This window comes from Nycticebus coucang, chromosome 7 (genome assembly GCF_027406575.1).
Source record: "Nycticebus coucang isolate mNycCou1 chromosome 7, mNycCou1.pri, whole genome shotgun sequence".
Classification (NCBI taxonomy): domain Eukaryota; kingdom Metazoa; phylum Chordata; class Mammalia; order Primates; family Lorisidae; genus Nycticebus; species Nycticebus coucang.
In genome coordinates this window covers 87,914,044-87,941,822 of record NC_069786.1, presented here as the reverse complement: position 1 = coordinate 87,941,822, position 27,779 = coordinate 87,914,044, and the positions used below count along the sequence as shown (strand labels likewise).

Below are 27,779 nucleotides of genomic sequence, written 5' to 3'. Positions count from 1 at the left end.
CTCTGTGTCCCTCTCCTCACAGAGCTGTGTGAACAGACATGAGTTAAGGGCGTATCCTTTAATGTGGTTGATAATTTTAATTACATTCTGCAAAATATTATTTAGTTCAGGTGACATTTTTCAGCTAGCCAGCATTTGTCTATGAATGACACAGTGTGTAGACTCACAGTTGGAAGTGACCGGCTTGACCTGAGTAGTGAAACCAGAAAGCCGTCCAGTCATGGCAGCCACTCTGTCCATGCATATACCAATACAAAACGATGAATTCCATTTTCCTGATATGTAATCATTCAAAGACTTCAGGAGTTCTGTGGCTGTGGTGTTGGTTGGCAACAAAAGCGCACATAACATATCCTCATGCACATCCCCCCCAAAATAAAAAATACATCACACAAAAACAAGCACTGTTGCCTTGTGTCAACTTCGGTAGACTCGTCCACCTGGGTTGCATGCCAAGTGTCTCATGAGTCCTCTCTAACAACCGTGCCTCAGTACCCTCTGCTGTTTCATCAATCCATTTGGGATGGTGCTAGCCGAAAGAGGAACATGTGCCACCTTCTGAACTGCAGCCTCTCTTAAAAGTTCATAGCAAATGTCCTTAGCAGCAGGCAGGGTCAACTCTCCACCAACAGTGAAGGCCTCTTCCTTCAGTAATGTGATCAGCCACTCAGAGTGACACTCTCAGTGCAGACACATGTGATGATAAGGTGGCCTTCAGTAATTGCCGCTGTTTTTTGTGTTCACTTTTCTTTTCTTTTGAAAAACTCCAATGGCTTGTCTTTCAGTGTGGGGTGCTTGATCTCCATGTGGTGAAGCGATTTTGAACGTTTCATGGTTTTGTTGGATAGCCGGTCACCACATACTATACAAAGTGGACTCAGAGAATGTGAATCACCTGTTCCAATGAGCCTGTAATTTAAGTAGGATTCTTGGTATTTTCTTTTAAATGCAGCTTTCATTTTGTTGGCAGTCTTAAGAGTGTTCTGTTGTCTCATCATTGGGGCTTTCCCCCTTTCCAAAGAAGCTCTCCAGCAATGTTTGCTTTTCACTCACTTTTGCTGGGGTTAGCCTGTGAACTTACCACAAGTGTGACTGAGATGAGGGCACAGTGCAGGAAAGAGGTACAGACGAAAGTGGTAAATAAAGTAATGGGTAGACCAGGCGTGGACTAAAATAAGTGTAAGATTCTGATGTAAAGCCTGACACCAGATGCAGCTGCATGATTGAAGTAAGATACTTACTTACCACTAAAAAGCCTGCCACAAGATGTGGCTTAATTGTCACATGCCACTCACTGATAGGGTTTTTTTTTTTTTTGATAGAGTAAGGTAATTTATTTTTTTTAATTGTTAAATCATAGCTGTGTACATTAGTGCAATCAAGAGGTACAATGTGCTGGTTTCATATACAATCTGAAATATTCTCATCAAACTGTTCAACGTAGCCTTCATGGCATTTCCTTAGTTACTGTATGTAGACATTTGTATTCTGCATTTAGTAAGTTTCGCCTGTACCCATTCTAAGATGCACCGTAGGTGTGGCCCCACCCATTACCCTCCCTTCCCCCTAACCTCCCCCCTCCCTTCCCCTTCCTTGGCCCTTTCCCCATATTCTTGTGCTATAGTTGGGTTATAGCCTTCATGTGAAAGCTATAAATTAGCTTCATAGTAGGGCTAAGTACATTGGATACTTTCTCTAAAGAAGACAGACACACTATTTACGAACACATGAAAAAAAGCTCATCATCCTTAATCATCAGAGAAATGCAAATCAAAACTACTTTGCGAAATCACCTAACCCCAGTAAGAGTAGCCCACATAACAAAATCCCAAAACCAGAGATGTTGGTGTGGATGTGGAGAAAAGGGCACACTTCTACACTGCTGGTGGGAATGCACACTAATACATCCCTTCTGGAAGGATGTTTAGAGAATACTTAAGAGATCTAAAAATAGACCTTCCATTCAATCCTATAATTCCCTTGCTAGGTTTATACCCAGAAGACCAAAAATCACAATATACCAAAGACATTTGTACCAGAATGTTTATTGCAGCCCAATTCATAATTGCTAAGTCATGGAAGAAGCCCAAGTGCCCATCGACCCACAAATGGACTAGCAAATTGTGGTACATGTATACCGTGGAATATTATGCAGCCTTAAAGAAAGATGGAGACTTTACCTCTTTCATGTTTACATGGATGGAGCTGGAACATATTCTTCTTAGCAAAGTAACTGATAGGGTTTTGATATGAGTTTGCAAACAATCAATTTATTGCGGCCACTGTGCAGCCAAACCTCTCTGCTAATGATGATTTGTATTTGCAGCCATTTCCCAGTGCCACCGTCACTACCTCAGCTCCACCCTAGAACATCAGGCATAGTTCTCATAAGGAACATGCAGCCTAGATACCTTGCAGTTTACGTTAGGGTTTGTGCTCCAATGAGAAGCTAATGTCCTCGCTGATCTGACAGGAGGTGGGGCTTAGCTGGTGATGTGAGCAAAGGGGAGTGGCTGTAAATACAGATGAAGCTTCACTTGTCTGCTGCTCATCCCCTGCTGTGTGGCCTGGTTCCGTTATAACAGACCATGACATACACCAGTTGATGGCCTAGGGGTTTAGGAGTGCAGATCTAAAGGATTTTCAAGCAGAATTTTCAGTACACACAACTTTCTACTCAACCAGTAAGAAGTGATTCCATAGCCGGGCATTGTGGCGGGCGCCTGTAGTCCCAGCTACTTGGGAGGCTGAGGCAGAAGAATCGCCTAAGCCCAGGAGTTGGAGGTTGCTGTGAGCTGTGTGACGCCACGGCACTCTACCGAGGGCAATAAAGTGAAACTCTGTCTCTACAAAAAAAAAAAAAAAAAAAAAGAAGTGATTCCAATAATCATGCTAACTACCTGAGGGCAATATAAGGTGCCACAAAAATCTACTTTCTTCTCAGGAACAAACCCTACGTTTAACATCTTCATTATCAATGAAGTCGTCTCACACAGTTGTTATTCATGTCATCATATTAAATTGCTTTTATTATTTCATATTTAATTCAAATGGATTCTGACTTAATATTAAGGCATTTTTTTAATTAGACCTTTCTCCCAAGGTGACCCTGCTACCTCCCACTAACTCTGACTTTTTCTGGTTTAAATAATTCCACTCTGTTCACATATTTCCAGGACTGTTTTAGCCTGCTGTCTCCAAATTTTCCATATCCCTTTTGAGATCAAGACAGGGACAGGGACTTATCATAGACCTTCATAGGACTGTCCTCTCTTCCGCATGGTACCTCATCCCCAGAGCAGCTGACCTTGTACCCAGCATGCAGATAGCCTCAGTAATCCTTTGGCTCTTCTGCACCAGGGTTTAAGCCTCCCTCCCCTGCCAGAGCCAGGGAGGAGTGGAGACTCACTGCCTGCGCTGGGGCCTGGTGAGCCCTCTTCGTCTCCTCAGCCTCCCAACACTCAGTGCTTCTTTTCCCACCTTCACAACAGGCTCCCCTCCCTTTCTCTCAGGGATCTAGATTACAGTTGTGTCTTCTTTGGAAAGTGAATAAAACCCCAGCTATTACTTTATTGGAATTTCTGAAGGGAACAGAAGAAAATACATGTATTCCACCTAACAGGTGTAACCAGAAGGAAAACTTGCTTTAAAAAAAAAAATTCATTATGACACTAAGAATTGTTTCTGTATACCTATACCTATATGGTTTGTTTTTTAATTAAAATGTGATAAATTGAAAGAACTTTTTCAAAAATTAAAGTTGCACTTGTCTAAATTTCAACCAAAGAAAATAGGCTAGAATTTTAAAAGCCAGAAATTTTCTTGCATTGGAAACTTAAAATCATGCAGTGGTTCTCAACCTTCCTAATGCCACAATGTATGTTCATTGTTGAGAACCTCTGTGTTAGTGGAAATGAAGTTTTCCTCAAACTCTGCATAAAACTTTTTTAAACAATAAGAAGAAATGTTCAATACTAGGGAATGTCTGGGGTCATTATCAATTCGTATAAAAATAGGTCTAGTATTAGATAGGAGTAGGCATTTGTAAGATAACTCTTTCTTCCTTTCTCCACCAGGGCTGTCACATGGTGACAGAGGAGCTTCATTCCATCACCTTTGAAACACAAATCTGCCTCTATGGCCTGACCATAGAGTTGGAGGTAGGTGTGGATAAAACAGATGTTCACGGAATATCTGCTATTTACTAATAACATTTGCAGGAATTGGTCAGCATTTGTAGATGAAAGCACAGTCTTTTCTGGGGTTTAGTATATTTCCATTTTATTATTTTTGTTTTAGTTATAAAAGCAATATGTCAAATTTCACTATATAGTTGACATACTATTCTGGTTAAGTATAAATAATAAAGTCTCATGGGTATTATGTATTCAATATATGTTAAGTAATTTGTTGGCCCAGGTTGCATTTTTGTTTGTTTGTTTTCTGGGATTTCCTGAGTCATGAATACTCTGTGGAAAGAAAAATAAGTATCCTTAAACCATGTCATGTGATGATATATTTTCTCTTTTATTTTTTGTAGTGATATATTTTTAAAAATTTAACCTGTACAAAAAAATCTCTTGGAAGGGTTCTCTAGTGTATTAAACAAAGACAGATAATAGGAACATTACAGTACATTGTTCGATCCTCTTACAACAGTCACCAGTGAGCTCAAAGAAAGAATAAAGAAACACTGGGGATTGAATTGGGATGATTGACTGAGCTCCTCAAAGGCAGAACTCCCTGTACCCTTTTTCAAACATGCTGATAAAGTTCCAGAGCCCTCACAAGTTGTTTTAGCGACCAGGGCAGCATGGGCGTTAGTATTAGAGGAGTGGGACTGGCTTGAGATGGCTCTTTAGAGGAGAGAGTTGAGTGTAGGATCAGTGTAAGTTGAGACTACCTGTAATGACTATTTGTTTTTCTCAAACCAGACCAACTCATTGCCTGTGGTGATGATTTCCAATGTCAGTCAGTTACCTAACGCTTGGGCGTCCATCATTTGGTACAATGTGTCAACAAATGATTCCCAGGTACAGTCTATTCCTATCTCTCCTTTAGGAATTCAATTTTATTTTATTGTCAACAAAACCCATCTGCCTCAACAAATGTGTATGTGCATGTGGTTTGTGGGTTGCTTTATTTCCAGTTGTATGATTCCTCTTCTGTAGTACTTAATATTCTGACACATTTGGATCCTGAGGGCATTCTGACCAGCAGAAATGACAAATACTTTTTGTTACTCTGAGGGTCTGGTCAGCTCTCTATGTGTATCATAGAGAATTCCAGAGCCATCATCCTATGGCTTTGTTAACTAAGCTGTGGGTCAGCTGCTTGTCCCAGAATTTGATATCTGACCTCAAGTGCTTCTGGCCCCCACGTGGTCCATGTAATCTCCTTTACAGAGAATTTGTTTTCAAATAATTACTAGAATATTCATCAGTCTTGCCTAACTATATGGTGACAGCACAAACCTTCAAGTTGATTACAGATTTCATCCATCCTGGGCTCAAGCTAGGTTTCAATGCCATCTGCTAGTTATTTGCAACACTTACCCAAAATTGGCCTCAAGTCACAGGCAAGCGGAGAATAGCTGCTCTTTTTCTGAGAGGAAGGAATGGAGTGGCAGAGATGATGAGTCAGTGTTTCCCTTTGCTTCCCTCTTACAGAACCTCAGTGTTGTCCTAGAAACCGCCAAGGTCCAGAGAAAATAGGTCAAATGTAAATAACAATATTTCTTCTTAATTCCAAGCAAATGTTCCCTCGAAAGGGAAGAATTCTTTTTATTTTAGGTCCCAGCAAGAAGAACAAAGCCATAATGAGTCAGCTCGATGTGTTCTTTCCCTCTAATTAAATATTCCTAATAAGGAAACAACAAGGGAAACCATGCAGCCTATACCCTCTCATCCTCAGGTGCCCTGGCATCTGAGACAGATACACTACAGAGAGGAAGGCTGCGTGGAGTGCCCCACGAGAGCAGAGCTTACTGGAAAAGTTTCCTGGTCCTTAAAACTAAGAACAGCCAGAGCCCCTGAGATTAAATGCTGATCCCCCTTAGAAGCTTTGTTCAGCTTCTCTCCCAACTGCAGGGTGTAGGCGTGGTAAGGGGCTACTTCGTCCTCCAGTCTTGGGGAGCAGCACTGCCCTTAGCTTTCTCAGCCACCAAAGTCATCACACTAACCATCTCAGATTTAGTAAATGATGTGAATCTGGAGATACAGATACAGCTCCTAAAACACAGATTTCACAGCCTAGTTTCAGAACCAAGCTGAACAACTAACCTCAGTTTCTCTTCTTAATTCTATTCTGCTTCAAAAATGTAAGCTCTTAGGCCTTGGTTATACCCTCTGCTTTTGGGTGGTTTTTCCAAATTCAATTCTCAGGTTCAAAGAAAACTGCTTCCCTGGAATTCTTCCTCTTCTCATCTAACCACTCTTTGTTGAATGCCGTTTAATTTCTGTTCAGAGGTTTTGTCCAGCTCTGTGAGAGGAGTGTTAAAGTCCCCTGTTATTATGGTGTTATAGGATATATTGCTCAGACTAAGTAAGATCTGTTTCAAGAATCTGGGAGCATTTAAGTTGGGTGCATAAATATTTAGAATTGAAATGTCTTCTTGTTGTATTTTTCCCTTGACCTTTTATTCCTCCTTCTGAAATCTCTTGAAATGGTACTTTTTCTTGATTGATTTAAGCCCAGTTTAGCTCTTGCTCACCAGTGGCTTTCCCCAGGTATCATGCTGAATTTCCGAATTCTTCCTCTATTCTTCTTAGAACACCTTTCTTGGCTTTCACATGTATCTATTCTCCTGTAATCTGGGACAAAGTCTTTTGTTCCACTCTCAGGACCCAGTTTCTAGCACAACCAACCTTGTCTGTAGTTGATCATACACAAAATTCTTCTATCTAGCTGTGTGTGCATGACTGTAGTCCCGGCTGCTCAGGAAACTGAGGCAGGAAGATCACTAGAGTCCAGGAATTAGAGTCCAGCCTGGGCAACATAGTGAGACTTCATCTCTAAAAAAAATTTTTTTAAATTCTCTTATCTAAAGCAAAATTAGAAAACAGAAATATATTATCCATCAGGCAGGAATTTAAGGTTAATTATAAATTTATTTTGTATCGTCACCTTCCTTAGCCTGGACTTAACAATTTCTTGCACTTTGGGCTGATCCGTTCGGCCAAGGTAAAACTTGTGCCTACCTGTGATAAACCTTAAATAACATATGAGTTTTGTTTAAGGTTAATATTATTCCAGGAAAGAGGATTGTCCAATTATTTTCTGGACAATGTTAAGTACTGGCATGAATTGATTGATAGGGAAAAGCTAAAGAGATGCCAAGTGATTCAAGAAAGATGAAGTCCTTTATTATGTTAGACTCGGGATCAAGAAGCCCTTTAGGAAAAGACAAAATATGTCTTTAAAAGAACAACAGAGATGGGACTATATTCTGTATCTTTAACTTAGGTTGGCCTAAGGAGTTTAAATATATATATATTTAGGATAAATATTTAGGAATCCTACATATTGAATTATAGCATTTTCAGTGTAATTGACAAATGTAATCATCGTCATAACTCTATTTCAGAACTTGGTTTTCTTTAATAATCCTCCATCTGCTACTTTGAGTCAACTTCTGGAAGTGATGAGCTGGCAGTTTTCATCGTACGTTGGTCGTGGCCTTAATTCAGACCAACTCAACATGCTGGCAGAGAAGCTTACAGGTGAGAGATGGTAGATAGGGAGGATTTGCCTATTTTTGGTATTCAAGTGTTTTAAAGAACCAAGATGACACACGTATTAGTTCTAATAATATCAATGTTAATAATAATCATCACAGTTTATTAAGTGCCTCCTGGATTGCCAGACACAGTGCTAAGCACTAAATTATCTTTAATTCCCACTAAAGTTCTTCAAGGCCAATATTATTATATCCATTTTATAGATGAGGATACTGGAGATCAGAGGTGAAGTGACCTTCCCCGGCCTCATGGCTAGGATTAGGCAGTGCCCCGGGTGGGTCAGACCTGTCAGGTCTAAAGCCCCTTCCTGTCCGTTCCACACACTAGCTCTAGGGTACATTTAGGCCATTCCCACTGAGTACGATGTGAAGCCTTAATGGTGATGTGACCTTTCATCTTAATGCTCAGTTGACATGAACCAATGGGAAAATGACTGATTCCTTCCCCAGATCCGTGGTGTGTCCTAGAAATTAAAAACCGCCCAGGGAATACTTAATTATATGCATTATCAAGAAAGTTTGTAGCTTCGGGATTTCTAAAGTTTGCAAAATGAGTCATTGGTACTACATGTACCAATTATAGCCTGATCTTCCTCTGAAAGAATTTTAAGGGATATCTATTTTGACATATCTGGAGTGAACACTTTAAGCACCAAAAAAAGTTAAAATTGGATCAATCTCCATTTTTAAAGTAGAGCCAAAGGTTCATTTGTACAGCCGAAGTGGAATCATGTTATTTAAGCTTGACTCCCATGTGACGCAGAGATGCTTGCCACTGGCACCTGTTATCCGACATCAGGTTTTTTTGTTTTTTGTTTTTATTTCCTTTGCATATTTTTTATTTCTTTGCTTTTTGGTTGTTGCTGTTGTGAGACAGAGTCCCACCCTATGCCCCTGAGCAGAGTGCAATGGCATCATAGCTCACTGCAACCTCAGACTCAGGCTGTGGGCATCCTGCTGCCTCAGCCTCCAGAAGCCTCTGGGATTACAGGTGCTCTCTGCAGCGCCCGGCTGGGTTTTTCCATTTTTTTCATGAGTTGGGGTCTCATTTGCGCTCAGGTGAGTCACGAACTCCTGAGCTCAAGCAATTCTCCCTCCTCAGCCTCCTACAGTGCTGGGATTACAGGCATGAGCCACTGCGCCCGGCTGATCATTAGGTTTTTTAATAAATCAAGACTTTGGGCAATATTACAAAATTTACTTAATGTAAATATGTTTTTGATACTTAATTTATAAGCAGCGGTAATAGGCATTCAGTAAATATTTGCTAATGAGTGGCTTTATATAGAAGCAACCATACCTTTTCAAATCTTTATCAAATTATTCTTTTCAGTATAAGCACCTTAAAAAATTAGGTAGAAGCTCTTGGACCCTTTTACTGTTCTAGATCAAAATAGCCAACGGCTGCTCATTGCTAATAGATTGCTAGGCCATTCTTTTCATCTGAATAGGCGAAATTCCTAGTAATCTGTCTATACCTAACTTATACAGATTGATTTTATGTTTATTCACCAACATTAGGCTGTTCTTATATGGGCCGTGCTCACATTAACCACACCTCACCCTCGTCCTATGTTATTCTTGCTCCCTAGAGGGGACTCCTTCCTCTCTTGACAGTTCATATCCCATCCATTCAAGGAGACCAAGTTCTAGATCTACAGCCATTGTTAACTTTTTCATCAAAAATCTTTCTTAGATAATAAATTTCTTAGGCACAAGAATGATTTATTTGTACTGTACCTGGCACTCTGTACACTATAAATCTATAACAGGTGCTTAAGAAATACTTGAAGGGGACATCTAAATTGAGTATAAAATTGAAGGATCTCATTGTTGAATTAAAAAGTCTCACTCTTTTCTTTCATTTTAGTCCAGTCTAGCTACAGTGATGGTCATCTCACCTGGGCCAAGTTCTGCAAGGTAAAAAAAGGGAAAGGGATTCACTGCTGTCAGTTTATACGCCACAGTCCTAAGAAACTGACCTCCTTGCTGATAATAAATCCCCATTTTTTCTTTTTTCAGGTTAATGTGAGGGTTCAAACAACCAGGTCACAATATTTGAATTTGTTGGATAGAATCCCTCTTGTAGTTGTGTCCCACACCCAGAAGGTGTGCTATACACACCTAAATTATGCCCATTAAGTGAGAACATACACAACCCCCTCCTTCCCTCTCCTCCCTCCCTCACTCCCCTTCCCACATTGAATTGAAATGAGCGAGTAAATATTAGAATATTCTACTGGCTTCATATTACTATCGAATGCATTGGTGCTTGCTTTTCTATTCTTTTGCTGCTTTACTGGGAGGAATGTGTTTCAGTTCCATCCAGGTTAATATAAGAGTCTCTTGCTCAAGGAGCTGGTCTTGAACCCCTGAGCTCAAGGAATCCACCTACCTTGGCTTCCCAGAGTAATAAGATTATAGTCATGAGCTACCACACCCCTTTCTAAACCTCCATATCATTACCTGAAGTTTTTAAGATTTCCTGGATAAGGATATTTTTTAAAGGAAACTAATGTGTTGTCCAGTTTGCAGACAATATTTTATTAAAAATTTGAACTTGAGGGTGGTGCCTGTGGCTCAAGGAGTAGGGCGCTGGCCCCATATACCAGAGGTGGCAGGTTCAAACCCAGCCCCAGCCACGAACAGTAAAAAAAAAAAAAATTTGAACTTGAATTATTATACTAACATTACTACTTAAATGATTATTGCCCTAATGTGTATTCCAACAGGAACACTTACCCGGTAAATCATTTACATTTTGGACATGGCTTGAAGCAATATTGGATCTAATTAAGAAACACATTCTTCCCCTTTGGATTGATGGGTGAGTTACAGGCTATATTTTCCATAGAGTTAATTATTTTTTTTCCTTGTTGTTATTGGGTTTTTTCCCCTTTCTTTTGCCTTTTCTTTTAAGCATGTTTAGTGCCATGGGGGCTGGGGATGGGGGGGAGGAATAGTTTCAGCTTCTTACATTCTTTACAGAATATCAATAGGCATATTGTTCTCCATATGAGTAAGTATTTCAGGTGCAATTGACTTTTGATTATACTCAGAATAAACTTTAAGTCTATTCTTTGTGAATGCAATAAATGCAAATGCAATAATGATCAGATAAACTATGTACTGTTCTATTTTTAGGTATGTCATGGGCTTTGTTAGCAAAGAGAAGGAAAGGCTCTTGCTAAAGGATAAAATGCCTGGAACCTTCTTATTAAGATTCAGTGAAAGCCATCTCGGAGGAATAACTTTCACCTGGGTGGATCATTCTGAAAATGGTATACCCACTACTGTTTATTTTTTAATTTTTAGGATATAGAAGTATAAGTTTATTTTATATTGGAAAGAGGGAAGAGAGTTGGGGGAAGAGGTGAGAGAGGGGAAGAAGGGGAGCGCGAGAGAACACACTACTGTTTATTCACATACATTTAGTTTTGGGGGTTTGGTGTTCAGATCTGTTTTCAGAAGTGTGTGAGGGGTTGATCTGTTTACCATGTGTTCAGTGTGTCTGAATATTATGGTTGCATTTGTTCCAGAATAGGACACCCATGAATTCTAAAAGCCTGTGTGGTCACTCTCCCTCACACAGTCGGTCTGGACTGGTCAGACTGCAGAAGGTCTGGCCTGGTTTTATAACCAGTGACATGAAGACAATGTGGTTGGGAAGAACGATCACAGGGAATGTCTGCAGAAGCCAGTATATTCCTCCTTTTTTTTTTCAAGGAGAAGTGAGATTCCACTCAGTGGAGCCCTACAATAAAGGCCGGTTGTCTGCTCTGCCGTTTGCTGACATCCTCAGAGACTACAAGGTTATTATGTCTGAAAACATTCCGGAAAACCCTCTGAAGTACCTATATCCTGACATTCCCAAAGACAAAGCCTTCGGTAAACACTACAGCTCCCAGCCATGCGAAGGTTAGATTCTTCATGTTTGCTTTTTTCTTACAATTTTGGAAAATAACCTGACCCTTGAAGATTTACAGGGTTTATACTGGTCAAAGCTTTAGAAATGAAGGGGTATGTTGGCATTTTTGCCAAGGGTCCACCGGCTGTCCAACGGTAGCAGAGTAGGAAGCATTAGCTACAGCTACACTTCACCATGGCCATGGTATTCTCCTTCAAAAATAAGAGTGGTGCTAGACTTATGTCTATGACTAGGAGAAAGAGAAGAAAGAGAGATAATGATTAGATGCTTTTAAAAGGAAGGCATAGGAACCCCGTGATTATAAAATTTGTAACTATCATGTTTTATAAATATAAAATGTATAGCTATTGTTAAGGTTTTTATGTGTGTGTGTGTGTGTATATAGATACATGTTTGCTTTTTTTGAAACAGAGTGTCACTATGTCGTCCTCTGTAGAGTGCAATAGCATCACAGCTCACAGCAACCTCAAACTCTTGGGCTTAAGCAAATCTCTTGCCTCAGCCTCCCAAGAACTGGCACTACTGGTGCCCACCACAATGCCTGGCTATTTTTTGTTGCAGTTGTCATTGTTGTTCAGAAGGCCTGGGCTGGGTTCGAACCCGTCAGCTTTGATGTATGTGACTGGCACTGTAACCACTGTGCTACGAGCGCAGAGCCTAAGTTTTATATTTTTAACCTTACTTTAACCTTACACTCAGAGAGTTTGTTCCATTTGCCCAGGAGGTGACTGGCATCTGTACTGCACCCCCCTCAACCTCCAACCTGCTTTTCTGTAAGGGCCTAGAATAGTACCTCACCAAAACAGGCATTTGGGAAATGCTTGTTACATACATAAAAGAAAATTCATGAAATTTCTATATAAGGTCAGTTCACCATTCTGTTTCTTTAATGAAGTGTATACAATCCATAAAAGTCTTCATTTTTAGCAACAAAGTATCTAATCCAGATGTCATTAACAAATGTTAACTTGCTGCCACCCATCTCTGAAACAAACAAAAGTAGAAAAGAAAAGAAAATACCTCTGTGGCCTTTAAGTGACTTTCCACATCTGACTGAAGTAACAAATGTCAATGCAACAAATTACAGTTGGGAAACTGGATCAAATACTTGTCAACTTGTTCAAATTTCTCTCCAGAGAAATGTGAGGAATGTTTTCAAAGTGAGATTCGCACATTACTATTAACTACAGTACAGTGGTACTTTCAGAAACACTGATGTCTATGACTCAGAAATTTTGTAATCTTAAGGTTCTAATTGGTATCAGTTTTAATGAAAAGAAATGTTATTATTTATCTTCTAATACAGGGCTAAATCAGTCCTTATAATCAAATTTAAATGCAACATAGAAGACAGGTATATGCTTTATTTTCAATTTTTCCTACACATTTTAGAGGCATTCATATTTAAAGTTAGACTAAACCTGCCAAGAGATTTGCTTTTCTCAACTTGCACATTTTTTTGCTTATCTAAAAGACTGTTTTCCTCTATTCGGTTAAACATCTTTGTGAATCCCAAACAACTGTATTATCCTCTTCCTTTTAGCATGGCTGATATTTTTCTAGACTTTCTCCCAATTTTATCAATAATATTGATAACAATTTTTTCCAACATTATGCCTTTCTTTTCTAGTTTCAAGACCAACAGAAAGGGGAGACAAAGGTTATGTTCCTTCAGTTTTTATCCCCATCTCAACCATGTGAGTAACCTTAGCCACATGTAAAATATTTATTATTGAATTTTTTTTTCCAAAAACCTTTCCTATAGAAGACTTAAGGGTAAAGCACAATACATCCCACTGAGAATACAGCATTTTAATGCTCAAGGTCCCACTTCCTGGTATACATAAAGCTCATCTCCGGGGCACACTTACACAACGTGTTATGACTGGAATTATAAAGGTGCCCTTTTATGTACCAGCTATTGCACAGTGGGTTGAGTGCTCTGATAGGAAATGATGAATTAGACAGCTCAGTGTCCATAAACGAAGCCCTAGAAAGGAGCTCCTGATATAGTAAGTCACCATGGGCTATTATTCTCTAATCCTTTTCAATATTTTCCTCTTCTAGCCGAAGTGATTCATGTGAGCCACATTCTCCATCAGACCTTCTTCCTATGTCTCCAAGTGTATATGCAGTGCTGAGAGAAAACCTGAGTCCCACAACAATTGAAACTGCAGTATGTTCCCTTTCTTTTCCATTGTGGGTCACGGGCATGTCCAACGAAGCAAAGGCGGTGTGAGAATCAATGGGGCTGGAGTACTGCCTGGGTAGGGATAAAGCATGTTTACTGAAGCAATTCATGAACATAACACGGGGGTGGGGTTGGGGGGCGTCTGTATGGTCCTGTGTGCTGCTCCTGCTATGGACAAGACACCTGTGTTTACTTGAACTGCTTTTAGTTCCTTCCATCAAAAACCAGCAGAAGGCAAAGTCTTCCCATACCCATCAGCAACTCTGTCCCTGCTTCTACCCCGGCCCTTCAGTCCCCACCACTCTCTCCAGCAAACAACATTTAGCAGTCAGTATTTACAAACTTAGTTTAATATCTATTTAACAGATCAAGCACCACAGTTTCTAACTTTTCTTGTTACCTGTACTACTAGAATCTGGAGTCTCTTCGAGTACTATATAAATAACAATCAATAGCAGCACGATAGTTTTTTTTTCTTTCTTTTTTTTTTTTTTTTTTTGAGAAAAGTTCTCCCTCTGTCTCCCCAGCTATAGAGTGCAGTGGCATCTTTATAGCTTGGAGCAACTTCAAACTCCTGGGCTCAAGCGATCCTCCCACCCCAGCTTCCCTAGTAGCTGGGACTACAGGTGTGAGCCACCACATCCAGTTAATTTTTGTATTTTTGTTCAGGCTGGTCTTTAACTCCTGGCTGCAAGCAATCTTCCTGCCTTGGCCTCCCAAAGTGTTGGGATTATAGGCCCATGAGCCACTATTCCTGGCCAAAATCTTTAATGTAATGTTATTTAGATTCTTGTCCCCCAATACCATCAAGAGCTTCAAACCTCCAATTTATATGAAACTGAGCATACACCAGAATAACAGAAACCTAGAAGGTTCCTAAGCCCCAAAAGATTTCTATGTGGCTATAAATCAAATGGATTTTAGTCCTTCTCTTAAAGATTTCCAGGGATAGAAAATTCATACTTTCCTTTGATGATTTATTCCAATGTTAATTGCCCTGAAATCCTTAAGTTATTTATATCTAGCTGAACTTTTGCTACGTTTTGCACCATTTCCTCATTGTTTTTGTTAGGATGAATAGGCCTTTTCTTTTAAACACTTCTCTATCCACTTGAAAGTTGCCTTTTATTTTAGACTGGTCTACTCCCAATTACTTTTGTAAATACTTAATAATTGATAGATTGTGGAGCATTTAGTAGATAAGAGGATATTTATCTATCCGAGAAATAATGATTTATTTGCAAAATAGGATTTTCCTCAAAGATCATTTTCATTTTCAATTTTAGATGAAGTCTCCATATTCTGCTGAATGACAGGATAAACTCTGATACTCCAAAGAAGGAAGCAGATGAAAACCTTTAAAGACTAGTCTTTGCCAAGGACAATATCTAATTTCTTCAGCTTTGTAAATACAGGTTTCCGGGAAATGGTTGAAATCTGAAGCTTTCTTTTCACTGGCCTGGCACCCAGCACTCCCACCCACCCCAATTGGGAATATTGTAATTAAGATGCTAAAAACTAAAGCTTCAGAACAACTTTCAAGATGAGACAACTTTGAGAAACCAGCGTTAATAACAATATTAACAGAAGATTTACGTGCATCTGTTTGTTTTATTTCTGATTGTATTTCTCTGGTGTTATTTATGATTTTGGCTTTAGAAGGTATAAGTGTATAAGGTCTAAGGCTTAAGGGAAGAGCCCTCTAAGCCAGTCAATGGTGGTGAGTCCTAGCAGGTAAGAGTGATTACAGTAGGTCTCAGTTGGAAGTAATGGTAAGGCATTAACAGCAGCAATCAACAGGGTGTGCAGGGTTGAATTATGAAGCCTCTTTATTGCTGTGTCAACATGGTCTCATCGGAGACTCAAGGCAAGTTCCTTCTAGCTAGGAATTACTAACCTCCAATATACAAAGTTTGTACAGGCAGTGGGCAAACATTTCTATTGCAAAAGGGAATTGGTCAAAAAGGGGTAGCAGTCATCACACAAGTCTAAAACCTGGAAGGACATACCTTAAATCTTAAAGCTCCAAAATAATCCTTGACTCCTTGTGGCACATCCTGGGCACGCTAGTGGGAGGGGTAGGTGGTTCCCAAGGGCTGGGGCTGCCCCACCCCAGTGGCTTTGCTGGGCATAGCCCATGTTGCTGATCTCACTGGATTTCTCTGGCTTTTCCAGGCCAAGGATGAACAGTGTTGGTTACTGTAATTCTTGGGTCCCCATGGCAGCCCCACTCCTACAGCTGCACTTAGACACTCCCTGGTGGCGACTCTCTGTGGCAGCTCTGCCTCTGCAGCAGACCTTTGCCTGGGCACCTGAGCTTCCCCATACATCCTCTGAAATCTAGGTAGAAGCTACCAGGTTGATGCCACCAAGGCTCATGGATTATGTCCTCTGGAGTTGGGACCACTGGGATCCTCTGAGCTTCAGGTGCTCCTGCTGGAGCAGCTGGGACTTGAGAAGCAGCATCCTGAGGTGGCATAGGGCAGTGGTGACCCAGGCCTGTGTCCCCAAACTATTCTGTCCTCCTAGGCCTCTGGGACTAAAGGATGCACTAGAGAGAGCAGTCTCAAAGATTTCTGCAATGCCTTTGGGCCTTTATCCCCCTGTCTTGACTATTAGCACCAGACTCCCTTTTAGTTATGCTAATCTCTTTCCCAAGTGGTTCCTCCACAGCTCCATTAGATTCCTTATACCCTTAAATTCCTTACCTAAAAATGCTATTTCCTTCCCTACCACACGACCAGGCTGTAAATTTTCCAAATTTTTTTATCCTTCTTCCCTTTTGATTATAAATCCCATTTTTAGATCATTTCTTTGCTCCCATAATTCAGCATAAGCTGTTAAAAATAGCCACATCACTTCCTGAGTACTTTTCTGCTTAGAAATTTCTTCTACCTGATACCCTCAATCATCACACTTAAGTTCAGTCTTCCCACAAAGCCCCCAGGAAAGGAGCACAATGCAGCCAAGTTCTCTGCAACAGGGTAACAAGGGTGAAGTTTGCCGTTTGCTTTAGTTCCTAGTAAGTTCCTCATTTCCATGTGAGACTTCATTAGGCTCCACCTTAGCCTTTACTGTCTATATGTCTATCAGCATTTTGGTCACAACCACTTAAACATCTCTAAGAAGTTCCAAATTTTTCCTAATCTTCTTGTCTTGTTCTGAGTCCTTCAAACTTTTATGCCCTCTGCCCATTAGTTACTTCCAAAGCTGCTTCCACATTTTCAGGTATCTTTTATTAATAATAATACCCCAGACCTCAGTACCAATTTTCTGTCATAGTCTGTTTTTTACTGCTCTAAAGGTATACCTGAGGCTGGGCTCACAGTCCTGCAAACTGTAAAGAGGCATGGCACCAGCATTTGCATCTGGTAATGGCTTTAGGTCACTTCCATTCACGATGGAAGGTAAAAGGAAGCCGGCATATGTAGAGATCTCACACACACATACACACACACACACACAGAGAGAGAGAGAGAGAGAGAGAGAGAGAGAATGTGCCAGGTTCTTTTTAGCAACCAGTTCTCACAGAAACTGATAGAAGCAAAACTCACTTACCCTCTGTCCAACGGGTATTAGTCTATTTGTGAGAGATCCACCACCATGACCCAAACATTCAGATCATATTTCAACATTGAGATCTGGAAGTACAAACATTCAAACCATTGCAGGGGGTAATGGGATTTTGTTAGGGGATTCCTAGAGATACCCACTTAGTCCAAGATAAAATGTGCCACACAAGCAGGAAATATAATAGGAAGGGACTTTATACCATGTTTCCACCAAATCCTACCCCAGAATATTTGTTTGTGCCAACAATGACTTAGTTCAGGTTGCTATAACGAACTACCATAGACTGGGTGGCTTAATAACAACAGAAATTTATCATGATTCTGGAGGCTGGAAGTGCAAGATCAGGATGCCAGTATGTTCAGGCTCTCTTTAGTGTTTCAAACTGTCAATTTCTCTTGTCCTCCCACAGTGGAATGACAGCTAGAGAGCTACCTGGAGTCTCTTTGTAAGGGCACTAGCCCTATTCCTGAGCATGACTTGTGTACCTCCTAAGGGCTCTACCTCCTTAGTACTATCGCATTGGGCATTAGCAATTCAACATATGAATGAGGGGATACAAACAGTTCGTCCATAACCAACTATTGATAGCAAATCAGCAGCATTTAATGAAACCAAAAAAAGATTGTTTCCAAATATTAATTACATTTTTACTTTCCCCTCACTCATCAATCATAGATATATCATACATTATGCTAATCCCTTTTCAATTTTTTTAATGTAAAAAATCATTTTAATCAATTGATTCTACTGAATATTAATGCCTTTATATTAAATAAATGCTGAAAGAAGACAATTGGCCAGTTCATTTCATCAAAGTCTCAGGTAGCAAGGAAGACACCCCCACCAAAGAAATACAAAGGATGAATACATCTCTGGCATACTCAAGAGATTTTTCGCTCCCTCACATAGTTCAGGAGGCCCATGAACTCCTGCAGTAAAGAAACAGAATTAAGGGTCAAGCCATCCTAGCACTCTACTCTAGCAATGGATATACATGGTCCAGACTTAGCAAATTGGCCTCTATGCACACATGCTTCAATTTCTGACACAGAGCACAGACATTTTTCTACATTAACCATGAACATTTACTGATTTAACTGATTTCAGGTTTTAAAGTCTGGCTTATGGGCAGCGCCTGTGGCTCAAGGAGTAGGGTGCCGGCCCCATATGCCAAGGGTTGTGGGTTCAAGCCTAGCCCCGGCCCAAAACTGCAAAAACAACAATAAATAAATAAATAAAAATAAAGTCTGGGTTATTGGGGAATAATTTACACACAGAAAAATTTATCCTTTTGGGATGTGCCAGTCTATGAACTCTGACAAACCCATACAGGTGTGTAACCACCACTTACTATAAAATACAACTTTGCTGCCACAGTCCTCACAGAGAGGATGCTATAAAAACACACTGAGGACATTCTCTGCAACATCCTTACAATAAGTACAAATAATTTTATGCAGCTTCATATGTAGATACAGGGCTCTATTTAAAATAAATGGAGTCATTTCACTCCCTGCTTAAAATCTTGGAATTCTTAGCAGTTTTACTGACCTAGAAAGTATGGACTCAATTCAGAGAGGTTATGGATTTAGATGGCAAAAGCTATAGATTTTTTTTTCGTTTTGTTTTTTTTAAATTTTATTTATTTTTGAGATAGAGTCTCACTCTGCTGCCCTGGGCTAGAGTGCTGTGGCATCAGCCTAGCTCACAGCAACCTCAAATTCCAGGGTGTAAGCAATCCTCCTGCCTCAGCCTCCCATAGTGCTAAGATTACAGACAAAAGCTACAGTTTTCTTTCCACTAACTTCTAATTAAAGTTTAAAATGTCCTCCTATGAATGAGGGCAGAAAACCATATTCCACATCCACTTATATCACAATGTTATAGTTATCTCACAATATTGTATGTGCTAAAAACAATTGCATTAATTAGACTCACTGCTAGATCCTATTATTTAATGTCATTGGAAAAGAAGTACTTAATTACTATATCACAAATTTGGTTTGATGTATGTATCTCGATATAATTGATTTCCTTTTTAATCATGCATTTTTTCTTATTCAACTAAAAACATTACTTTTTAAAGGAGTTCATAGGTTTTGTCAACTAACTAAAGGGGTCTGTGGCACAAGAAAGTAGTTCACAATCACAATTATGATAAAGACCATAATTATCAACAGCCTTTTTCAAAGTCACATATTGTCAAAAACACACAAGACTGAACTACTTTCAGTTTCTTTGATGGCCCATGCTTACTCTCACCTCACTCTGTTGCATCCTCTCATTCTCCAAGTCTGTCCTATCTACCCCTTCACCTGGATAACATCCCCACATCCTTCAGGCTTCTGCCAAAACGCAAATACAATTGCATGCACACACACATATGCACATGTGAGCAAGAATGGCTCAGCTCACACCATGCCTTCTACATATTCTGGACCTCCCAGCACAGTGGCTATTGCTTTTGGTGTAAAAGCACTCATCTGTCGTCTTCAGCAGACTCTAAACAAGCTCTGTGTGCACAGGGACCAAGACAGCCTTGCTCACAGGTATATTCCTAGGATCTAGAACAATCTGGACCTTAATATTTGTTAATGAGTTAGTGTTTGAACACATATAGAATAATGATTAGTTCCCTCTTTTTTTGCTCCTTGGTCTACCTGCAAAACAAATCTACAATTTTTTATGACGCTTCCAAACTCTAAAATCATGAAATAATCCCCAATATTATATTTCACCCTGATTAACCCAAACACACTTGCTTTTGAGCACACCACATAGACCTCCTCTCTACTTCACCTTACCCTTAACTTGTAAGTTCCATAAAAATGATCTAGAACTGTGTTTATTAGCTAATGTTTCACTGATCATCTCATGCATAACATCCCGGACATCTGCCCACCAAGTGTTCCTGAAATTTTCCCTTGATGACTTCTTCATTAAATTCATAGACATTATTACTCCTGAGCTTCATCCTCTTAGAAGTCTCCCAGACTGCCACAGATGGAAAGAACTCTAGAGGCCATTCAGAGGGCAGAGGTTGGAAGGGTGTGAAGAAATGGCATCCTCATAAAAACTCTTTAAGAGAACTGTTTCAGAACACACATGCTTATTATTCTCTTCCTCCTTGATTGTGGCTAAATCCATCTTACTGCTGAGGTCTGAATTAACCTGTGCCTCTTGATCCCAATGTTGGTCAATGATGTTCTTATTCATTCCCTAAAAAAATACACACACACACACACACACACACACACACACATATATATACATATATATATATATTGTTTTTAGAGAGAGTCTCACTTTCTTGTCCTTGGTAACAGAGTAACATGGCATCACAGCTCACAGCAACCTCCAGCTCTTGGGTTTAGGTGATTCTCTTGCCTTAGCCTCCTGAGTAGCTGGGACTACAGGCACCTATACACAATACCCGGATATTTTTTTTGTTGCAGTTTGGCCAGGGCTGGGTTTGAACTGGCCACCCTCGGTATATGGGGCCAGTGTCCTACTCACTGAGCCACAGGCGCCACTCTCAATATGTTTGAAGACTACTTTGCATCAGGCATGCCTTTCTCCACCAGGGTTGCTTACCTGAGCTTGACTATTTTCTCAGTTCTGCCAAGCATGGTATATATGTCATGCTATTCTAGATATACAGGAGAGAAGGTAATTCATTCCACCAATGTCTTGGGGGCACTAGGTTTAATTCTCATAGAATCTCAGAGGAGGAAGGCTCTGTCTCAAAAAAATAAATAAAATAAAATAAATAAATAAATGCTACTAGAAGCCAGCAGAAGCTTTTAAGCAGGGAGGTGGTGTTACAGAACTTGTTTCGAGATGGGTTCCAACAGCCTCAGGGTGCCAGCTGCCTCATCACCCCCATAAGATGGATACTGCCTGCTACCAACCTGCACCAGGGGGGCTGTGTAGGATAAAAGATGAGAATACTGTAACTTTGAAATGATGACAGGCACCATTACTTTTAGATTGGTCCGGATCGGGCCGGAACAGGACAAGATAAGAACGAATGGGCCAAGTACTGTTATGATGAGGGTTAACAAGCTAAGTGCTGTGATGAATTGTTTTACTTATTTGCTAATTGCCAGATCTGCTTTATGTGACTTTTATGTTACCTATCTGCTAGTGTGCTAAATTGCAAGGTTCACTTCTGTAAAAGGGGTCATCATGACCCCATGCTCGCTTTTTGCCTCTTTTGCCAACTTTCTTTTTGCTAACTTTCAGACCACCTATTTGGCCCTTTGCCAAATTTCAGACTAGAAAAACCCCAACTTCAGACCCCTCAATGCTCTCTCACTTAGTCTGCATCAAACTTTGCTGAGACAGCCCCACAGTTAATAAAAGACTTCTTTTTGAAATTCTAATTTGATTGGGTGGTCCTTATCTTGCCCAGGACATTTTCTTCATTACATCTTGAATTTTCATTTGTTTTAAGTGGACATTTAACAAGGTTGCTACAGACGAAATGTCCTCGAATTCTCCACCTAGAGTTGGCTTCCACAGGGCAGAACACTGAGAAGCGCACCAAATGCATGGTTTAATGCTTTCCTGTTGCCTTCTTGAAATTCTCAGTTTTGAATAAGGGACCCCATATTTTCTTTTTGCACTAGGCCCTGCAAATTAGATATCTGGTTCTCTGTTTTCCTCCTAACAGGGCAAAAAAGTGCCCATACTCAGTGTGGGATTTATGTACACTGCACATTAGGGTCATGTTCGTGTGCAGCCACAGGTCTGGTCCTCACTCTCACAAGAGCCCAGAGGGTGTGGGCCCCTCCCACACTGGACATCCTGGCTGGGTGCCTGGTTCCCCCTAAGATGAAAAAGCCACTTAAGAGTAGGTGAAACCTGGTCTCTGTCCCTCCCAGAACCTTTCAATACTGTAAGTCACAAAAACAGCAGGCAGGGCTTAAACTATTCTTTCTGGGACAGTTGGACATGGGAAATCATTGCCCCGCGACTAAGCAATTCTCTCCATTGCATCTCTCACATTCCTCCCAATATAATCGCCCACACAACTGAGAAAGCAGGGGTCTAGAAGACCCCAGAAAAAAGAAGCATGACCCTGGCAGATCTAGCAAAAGGACAGCGGAACAGACGGCTCCTCACCCCCAACCGTGGCTTAAGGTCAGCCACTCAAGCTGGGTGACAGGCAAGTTCTGAGTTAGCGTGTGGGCAGACTGTGTAGCTGGCGAAGCGAATGGGGATAAAAGCTACTTCCAGACAAACGTGGACAAAAAACGGCTAAGGCTTCCACCACCTCAAGTACAGAAACTAGGAAATGCTACCCCTTCCCCAAAGTTTACCAGCACGCACCCCGCCCCTGCCCTTTGTCTTGCGCAAGGGCAGCACTCTAGCCAGCAGGACGCGGTCGCGCCGGCAGGTAGGGGGTCCCCCGCGACCGCGCGCGCTGGGATGGAGCCACGCGGAGAGGAGGATGGCGTGCGGGCAGCTGGAAAGCCCCAAGCCGCGCCTGCGTGCTGCTCTCTCAGCCTCCGACTGTTTTCGATTTCCCCTCAATCCTACTCTTTCTCGCTCCCGGGCTGTTTCCCCGAAAGCACGTGGGGCGGCTCTTCCGAGCAGTCGCGTCCCTCCCGCCGCGCGCCAGCTGGCTGTTTTGGAAACTTTCCAAACCGCACCGCGCAACCTGAGAGGGCCTGTCCTGCGCGGGTCCGCGCGGCCTTCCGGGACCCGAAGTGTCAGCGAGCGGGTTTGACTACGAAGGCAATAGTGCTCTTGGTAGACATTTAACAATATTATATAGAAGCAGTTTACCACCCAGAAACATTTTATTATATTTTCCTCCTTTCTGTTTCCATTTATTTACATTTCTATGTCATTACAATAATAGGATAATACAGTCTGTTTTCTATCCATTTTCATTTAACTTTATACATGGATATCTTCCGATATGATAATATAATTATTGAAAGCATAATGTTGATATTCTTTTATATGAATTGTGTTTTGATTTGTCAATTGGAAAAATAGGTTGTTTTTTATTTTTCAGTATTATAAATGAAGCTGCAGTGAACACTCTTGTGCATAAATATCTGGTCATTGCCTTATAGTAATTTCTAATTCCAAGAATATAGTCAAAACTTCTAAAAAAGGATTATGTTCTCCACATTATATTTGTCAATAGAATTCTAGTCAATGTGCCGCTTTTAGATATGTAAAGAACGCAGCTTGCTTGCTTGTGGTCATTTTCCTAAAAGCACTCATAGCTTTCCCCCATAATAGGATGAAGTATGTCATGACTGACCATATTACAGTTTTGTTCAAACCTTGATAGGTACCCCTGTATTTTAATTAGCTGCTATGTAGGAGGCCGCCTGTACTTATTAACTGAGAATAAAATACACAAAAAACTCACATGGAGAAAACACAAGGAATTTCAGAAATCCTTCATTTCAATTCTGTTTTACAGATGAGCAAATAGAGGCTTATATTGAAGAAGTGACATTCTCAGGGTTGCATAGTAGCAGGGTTTACAGTAGAAAAGGGAAAAGGCTGAGGAGGCTTTGGTATTTTTAGAAATTCCTACTGTCAGACATTTAGGTTACACCATTACTACCAACATTAGAAAAATGGGGCAAAATGCAATATGATAGCCAAGAGGAGAGGGAAAGCCTCTAAGTTTGTATTACTACAGATTTGGTCATTGGATTTGTAGCTGCCATTTGAAATAGATCAGGCTGGAAAGAAACAACCTGTAGTGTTTTTATGGGGCTGTGGTGAAGACACAAAGTTCTCCTAGGGGTTGAGAAACCTCAGGTGAAATACCCATGGTGAGGGAAGAGCAATGGCCAGGTTCCACTTGAAAAATTCTGTTTTAGAATTCAGTTGTACGATGCTTTGCTTCCCCCAATAAGATCTATTTCAGTGATCTATTGCTACATAACAAAGCCAAACTATTCCCAAAATTCAGTGGGGTAAAACCATCACCAACTATCATTGTTTGTTGAGTCTCAGGTAGGCTGAGCAGTTCAGCCCATTTGGGTGAAGCCTACTTTATCTTTCCTGGGGTCTCTCACATTATCTGAGGCCTACATTTAGACAACTGCATTGACCTGACTTCTCATGGAGGATGAATTGGGTTCTGAAAGTGGAGTTCACAAACCTAGTGAACTTCTTCTTAAAACCTAGTCTCTAAATGACACAATGTCACATCTGCTGCATAATATTGTGGAAACAAGTCACAAGACAGCCTGGATTCAAGGAATGGGTAAATAGTCCCCACCTTTTGCTAGAAGAAGCTATTGTCAAATTGCAGAAGGCTATAGATAACAGAGAAGGGAATAATGTAGCCATTATTGAAAATAATTTACCAGGAGATCCTTGCTAATTTCATATAATGAGACTTACATAATTGATAATATCTTTTTGCCTTGGATTGTAGGCTGCATTGTATTCTTTATATTTCTCATCATTGTAGATATTTCTATAATATGTTCCTTTAAGTGCTGTGTGCAACAGGGTAGGTATGATTAATGAAATACATGCAACTGGGCGATTAAGGATAAAAGAAAGGGTCTCCTTTTCTTCTAGCAAAAATAATTTTCCTCTAAAGTGGGAATGATTTTAGTCTTTCCAATGTAATAACATCATGTGAATTTATAGGTTACTCTATTGCTTTCAATTACTCATCATATCATGTGTTTTCCAGACTCCTCATTCTTAACTTTCCTAGTTCAGGTATAGCAAATAGTAAATTTAATCTTATCTGCTATTTCTAATTGATTACTACTAGCAAAGCGTACCCTGTCACTTGTTCCTTTTTCTTTTAAATACAATGCAAGTTTTTGCATCTATTGCTTTAAATTTTATCCAGTTAGTTTCAGCCCAGCAGCATTCTAGCCTGTTAAGATAGTTTAAACTTTTGACTTAGCCAATGGCTACCTGGGGCATGCCATCTCCTGGCACAGGCAAGGAACACACAAGGACAAGCTGGTTGCAAAGAACATGCTAAATTTCATATTAAATGGTGTGTACATTGTAATTGTTCACATTCCTTTAGCCAGTGCAAGTTACATGGCCAAGCCCAGAGTCAGCATGTGGAGAGGTATACTCTACCCTCAGTGAACAAGATAAGAGGTGAGAAGGGAAAGAAAAACACTTGAAAATAATACATCTACTAAACATGGTATTAGCTATTTCTTCCAGTTTTGTATTTCTTGCAAATTTGACATCATTGATGGGAGAGATATAGCTTTCTAAGCTGTTATAAGGTGACCGTCACACATTTGAATCTGTCAATTTCTGGATATCTAGGTTTTTGTTTTGTTTTATTGGTTTGCTTTTTATTTTTTTATATTTATTTATTTTTTTGTAGAGACAGTCTCACTTTATGGCCCTCGGTAGAGTGCCATGGCATCACATAGCTCACAGCAACCTCCAACTCCTGGGCTTAAGCGATTCTCTTGCCTCAGCCTCCCGAATAGCTGGGACTACAGGCGCCCGCCACAACACCCAGCTATTTTTTGGTTGCAGTTCAGCTGGGGCTGGGTTTGAACCCGCCACCCTCGGTATATGGGCCGGCGCCCTGCCGACTGAGCCACAGGCACCGCCCTGCTTTGCTTTTTAAAGCAGCTAATATGCGGGCGGCGCCTGTGGCTCAGTTGGTAGGGCGCCGGCCCCATATACCGAGGGTGGCGGGTTCAAACCCGGCCCCGGCCAAACTGCAGCCAAAAAAAAAAATAGCTGGGCGTTGTGGCGGGCGCCTGTAGTCCCAGCTGCTCGGGAGGCTGAGGCAAGAGAATCGCTTGAGCCCAGGAGTTGGAGGTTGCTGTGAGCTGTGTGAGGCCACGGCACTCTGCCCGAGGGCCATAGAGTGAGACTCTGTCTCTACAAAAAAAAAAAAAGCAGCTAATATGTTAAATAGTAACACATAAAATACAGAGTTTGTTCTCTAGGAACTTAGAATCTTGGAGGGCTAAGCTTTGGACACTTCAAAAACCATAATATAAGGGAGTGTGTGGTTATTGCCAGAATAAGTAGAGACACATTTATTAGTTCAGAGACAAGGTTGATGGCTACAGATTGAGCTGGTTAAAAAGAGAATATTGGATTTGGGCTGAGCTTTAAAAAGTCAGATAAGAATTTGGTAAGTGAAGACAGTAAGGCACAGGACTTGCCATTTATTATATGCAAAGGGCCAGAATTAGAAGCACAGGGTGAGAAGGAGAGGGCTGGAACTAGACATTTCAGTTGGGTAATTGGATAATGGGAGATAAGGTTGGAAATACGGGAGGGACATTTTGTGGAGAATCCAGACTAGCAGTCTGTGTTTGCCATAAATGCAAGGAGAGTTGTTAAGCCTTTCTGCCAGAGAATGGCCGTACTGATCTGGTGTTTGGGGGGATTTAATCTGCCAAATATAGAGGAGGGGAGAGACAGGAAACAGGTAGTCTACCTAAAGTCCATCAGAGCATTCCAGTTCTGAAGTGACAAGGACTACAATAGGTTATCGTCAGTGATGGTAAAACAAGAGGATAAAACATAGGGAAAGATGCATCCAGAGAACTTGATGATACAAATCAGGATTTGGAGTGCCACATTATCCTATTTGTAGATGTTAGGATTATTTAATTCCTTCATCAATATTGAAGCTATTCTCCATGCAAGTTTCATAGTACCAGAAAGAAAATATTTTTAACATGTTATAATATCTATGCTTCTTAGAGTCAGCATTTTTCTAAGATAACAATAAAACCTTGTCTTGGTCCTCAGTATAGGTTACTAAGAGCCCTTTCTGGTGGACTGACATCTCTTTGCACAGAAGGCTGGTTTCATTGCTACATTGGTACCAGAATCTTTGCTATCACCAACTCAATACTGTCTTTCTGAGGGTGCATGTATGACAAGAAGGCAGAGCACAGAGATGTGGAAAAAAACATAAAAAACTGTAACACACACATATACACCTATCCCTGGGGTATTATTTAGAATCTTCGCTGATGCAGTTGCCTTACCATTCAAGGCTTGACTCAAATCCCATCTACTTGAAGGAACCAATTGGTTTTATGGGCATATTCTAAGAAGATCTAACCTAGTCTGGCCTCAGCAATGCCCACGTGAGAATATGATGTTTAAACTGAGATTTTAAATTAAAACCTGCAAGATGAGTTAGCCAGAAGATGGGGGAGAGAAATGTTTGCTCCAGGGGTTTTCCAAACACATGGCTGCTGGTGAGGCAGCCCTGAGTTTGGGGAAAGATTTCAGCTTATTCAAAGAACTAAAACACTGAAGTAAGCCAAGGAAAGAGTGGCACAAGAAGAGGTTAGGCAAACCAAGAGGGGAACCGGGACTTCATAGGCTGTATTAAGAAA

The 27,779-nt window shown here is 40.7% G+C and overlaps 1 protein-coding gene and 1 long non-coding RNA gene across 2 annotated transcripts in view; one reads left to right on the top strand and one right to left on the bottom strand.

The window, feature by feature from the left end:
• STAT4 (signal transducer and activator of transcription 4) overlaps positions 1-14,946 on the top strand; it is a 111,929-nt gene extending 96,983 nt beyond the window's left edge. The window contains exons 15-23 of the mRNA XM_053598114.1: positions 4,077-4,160; positions 4,935-5,033; positions 7,586-7,721; positions 9,609-9,658; positions 10,471-10,565; positions 10,883-11,019; positions 11,465-11,656; positions 13,297-13,363; positions 13,734-14,946. Of these exons, the coding sequence (XP_053454089.1) occupies positions 4,077-4,160; positions 4,935-5,033; positions 7,586-7,721; positions 9,609-9,658; positions 10,471-10,565; positions 10,883-11,019; positions 11,465-11,656; positions 13,297-13,363; positions 13,734-13,905 (1,032 nt within the window). The 3' untranslated portion in view covers positions 13,906-14,946. The remainder of the gene's footprint in view (positions 1-4,076; positions 4,161-4,934; positions 5,034-7,585; positions 7,722-9,608; positions 9,659-10,470; positions 10,566-10,882; positions 11,020-11,464; positions 11,657-13,296; positions 13,364-13,733) is intronic.
• On the bottom strand, positions 13,798-23,037 carry LOC128590717 (uncharacterized). Its single transcript, XR_008381319.1, has 3 exons — positions 22,765-23,037; positions 17,416-17,498; positions 13,798-13,929 (listed from the first exon to the last, which is right to left on the bottom strand). It is a non-coding gene; the product is annotated as an uncharacterized LOC128590717 (long non-coding RNA).
• Between the last annotated feature and the right edge of the window lie 4,742 nt (positions 23,038-27,779).